This window comes from Phalaenopsis equestris, unplaced genomic scaffold, assembly GCF_001263595.1.
Source record: "Phalaenopsis equestris unplaced genomic scaffold, ASM126359v1 Scaffold000024, whole genome shotgun sequence".
Lineage (NCBI taxonomy): Eukaryota > Viridiplantae > Streptophyta > Magnoliopsida > Asparagales > Orchidaceae > Phalaenopsis > Phalaenopsis equestris.
Window position 1 is genome coordinate 103335 of NW_018164466.1, and position 943 is coordinate 104277.

Sequence of the window (943 nt, forward strand, 5' to 3'; positions counted from 1 at the left end):
CCCCTATTTCTTATACTCATTGGGTCAATTGCGTGGTGAATTTGGTTTGGCTAAAAATACTTTCCATGACATTGTTATAGTTTAAAATCCATTTTTGCTCAATATAATGATGTTTTAAAGGCACGTGGAATGTTCTTTAGCCTTGAATGGCTCGATTTTGGGTTTTTGTTGGTGCTCGGTTTTCATTTCAGGAGCAAGGGATGTTGATTTTTATTGAGTCTTGAGGGTTGATTCTGCATCTCTGTTGAATGTCGAATGGTATTCTTACATATATGTTTGTTAACTTATGTGCTTGGATTCATGGAAGTTCTTACATAGCTTGGATTCATGGAATTTGTTATATAGCTTGGTAATCTTTAGATGGTTGCTTTATAAAGCTTGGTTAGATGAGAGATCTAATATTCTATGGTCTTTGCTCTCAGCTCATGTGAGCTAAAATGGCTTAATGCTGTGGAATTTATCCTATTTCTATAGCTTGGCCAACTGAATTCTGATGTATTTAGATATCTAATGTCTATCAACGATTATTTTTTCTCATACATGCCATCTTACCCATGCATGAAGGTGTATTTCACTTTTTATGTGATATGAAGATTTGGAAGGTATAAATGTAGAAATCAAAGTTTAGTTGTTAGATATGTTAGCATATAAGAACTGGGTGGTATGTAAATGCACAAAGTATGGGGGGGCATGCGTGCAAGTGTGTGTTGAGGTTCTTGGCAATTTTGTTTTATACCTATGTCAAAGTTTAGATATGTTGGATGGCCCCATAGCTATGTATGTAGCTTGGATGGCAACCACTACTATGTTATGACCAATTTGTATTTGTTCTCCAGTTGGCACATTGTTCAATTTGGTTATGCTGGAATGCTGTTTAGGGTAAGAATGGCAGGGCAGTGTGGGTGTGGGTGGGTGGTGTGTGTGTGTGTGTGTGTGTGTGTGT

At 37.0% G+C, this 943-nt stretch overlaps 1 protein-coding gene across 1 annotated transcript in view; it reads left to right on the forward strand.

The window, feature by feature from the left end:
* The window catches only part of LOC110018511, a 1945-nt gene extending 1738 nt beyond the window's left edge, over positions 1-207 (forward strand). Inside the window, exon 4 of the mRNA XM_020715846.1 lies at positions 121-207. Coding sequence (XP_020571505.1) covers positions 121-207 — 87 coding nt within the window. The remainder of the gene's footprint in view (positions 1-120) is intronic.
* Positions 208-943: the final 736 nt, after the last annotated feature.